At 48.0% G+C, this 1249-nt stretch overlaps 1 protein-coding gene across 1 annotated transcript in view; it reads right to left on the bottom strand.

The window, feature by feature from the left end:
* Nucleotides 1–859: 859 nt before the first annotated feature.
* The window catches only part of LOC108623016 (uncharacterized), a 2979-nt gene continuing 2589 nt past the window's right edge, over nt 860–1249 (bottom strand). The window contains exon 3 of the mRNA XM_026811911.1: nt 860–986. Coding sequence (XP_026667712.1) covers nt 860–986 — 127 coding nt within the window. The remainder of the gene's footprint in view (nt 987–1249) is intronic.

The raw sequence follows: 1249 nt of genomic DNA, 5'->3' as shown, positions 1-1249 counted from the left end.
TGAGTCGACGCCGCGACGAAACATTATCCCCTGCATTAATCCTCATCCTCAAATAAAATTCCGCGTGCATATTTCGAGCTAAATTAAATATTCAAAAAATGGTACACCGAGGGAGCGGCGGCGACTCCTCTCTTTTTAATCGCGGGGACAGAGTGAGAACTCGTATTATCTACTTAAACAGGCGGTCGTCGGCCCGCGCTTTAACATTTTAATACAACACTGCGAACGTATTTAGCGTAATGCCCGCTCGGTTAAATATTAGACGTTTAAACAACGCCGGTCACTTTCCAACCTCATTTTTTCCCCCCTTCCCAACCCCGTCTTACCCTTTTTTTTTTTTTCGGGGCACAAAAAGAATCGGGGCCGAGCACTCTAGCGAAATGAGCTATAAATCCGCGACCACCGGGCTCGCCATTTTTATAATGCAAAATCAATTATGCGACGTCGACGTTCATGCGAAATACGTCCCGGCCGTGAAACCCCCGAACCGGAGTAAAAAAAAAAAAGAACGAAACGATAATTTTGTTTCCTTTTATTGACACGAAGACGTTCGCAATTTTAATGAAACCGTCGACGTTCCGTCGTTCGTCAGAGCCGATTGAAAGTTGCCAGCGTCCCTCGGAATAAAGAGGAAGTCGCTCGTGAAGCTACTAAGTGGACGCAAATTGTTGGCAACACGATCGTGCGGATCGCGAGTTTCGTTGGAGACAGAAGATTATGCGACGCAGGGGTGGCTCGGCTGGGATCGGGCGCGCGGCCAACGGGTAACGAAAAAGTTGCCGCACGTCTCGCCGCGTCGCCGAAACGCGGTCAACGTTTGCGACGCGCATACGAATGCGTCGGGTCGGGTGCTTTGGCCTCAGAACTCGAGCTCGTAGATGGAATGCCGGCAGCTCGGGTAGAGCTGTCCGCAGTTCGACCTGCTACGGTACGCGTCCTCGTAAGCTTGATCCTCGGATCGCTCGAAACGGCCCTCCTCAGGCAACCTGTAAAGGGAAATAAGATTTGAAGCTGCTACAATGGTATCGACGTGCCGCAGAGTCGTATCATAGTCTTTGAAAGAGAACAGACAGCATCCCCGATCAATTCCTTCGACGATCGCACCGATTGAAAACAGCATTTCCTTCGACGTTCCGATGCATAAAATACTAGTCTTCTGATAACAGTTACGTTCCAGTTCAAGTTGTGAACATTATACATAAAAATGATAACAAAGCATTGAAATTTTAATAGTTACTAAATATTACAT

Source organism: Ceratina calcarata, unplaced genomic scaffold (genome assembly GCF_001652005.2).
Source record: "Ceratina calcarata isolate Rehan_Ccalc_2016 unplaced genomic scaffold, ASM165200v1 scaffold25.2, whole genome shotgun sequence".
In the NCBI taxonomy this organism is placed as follows: Eukaryota; Metazoa; Arthropoda; class Insecta; order Hymenoptera; family Apidae; genus Ceratina; species Ceratina calcarata.
This window is presented reverse-complemented; position numbering and strand designations above follow the sequence as displayed.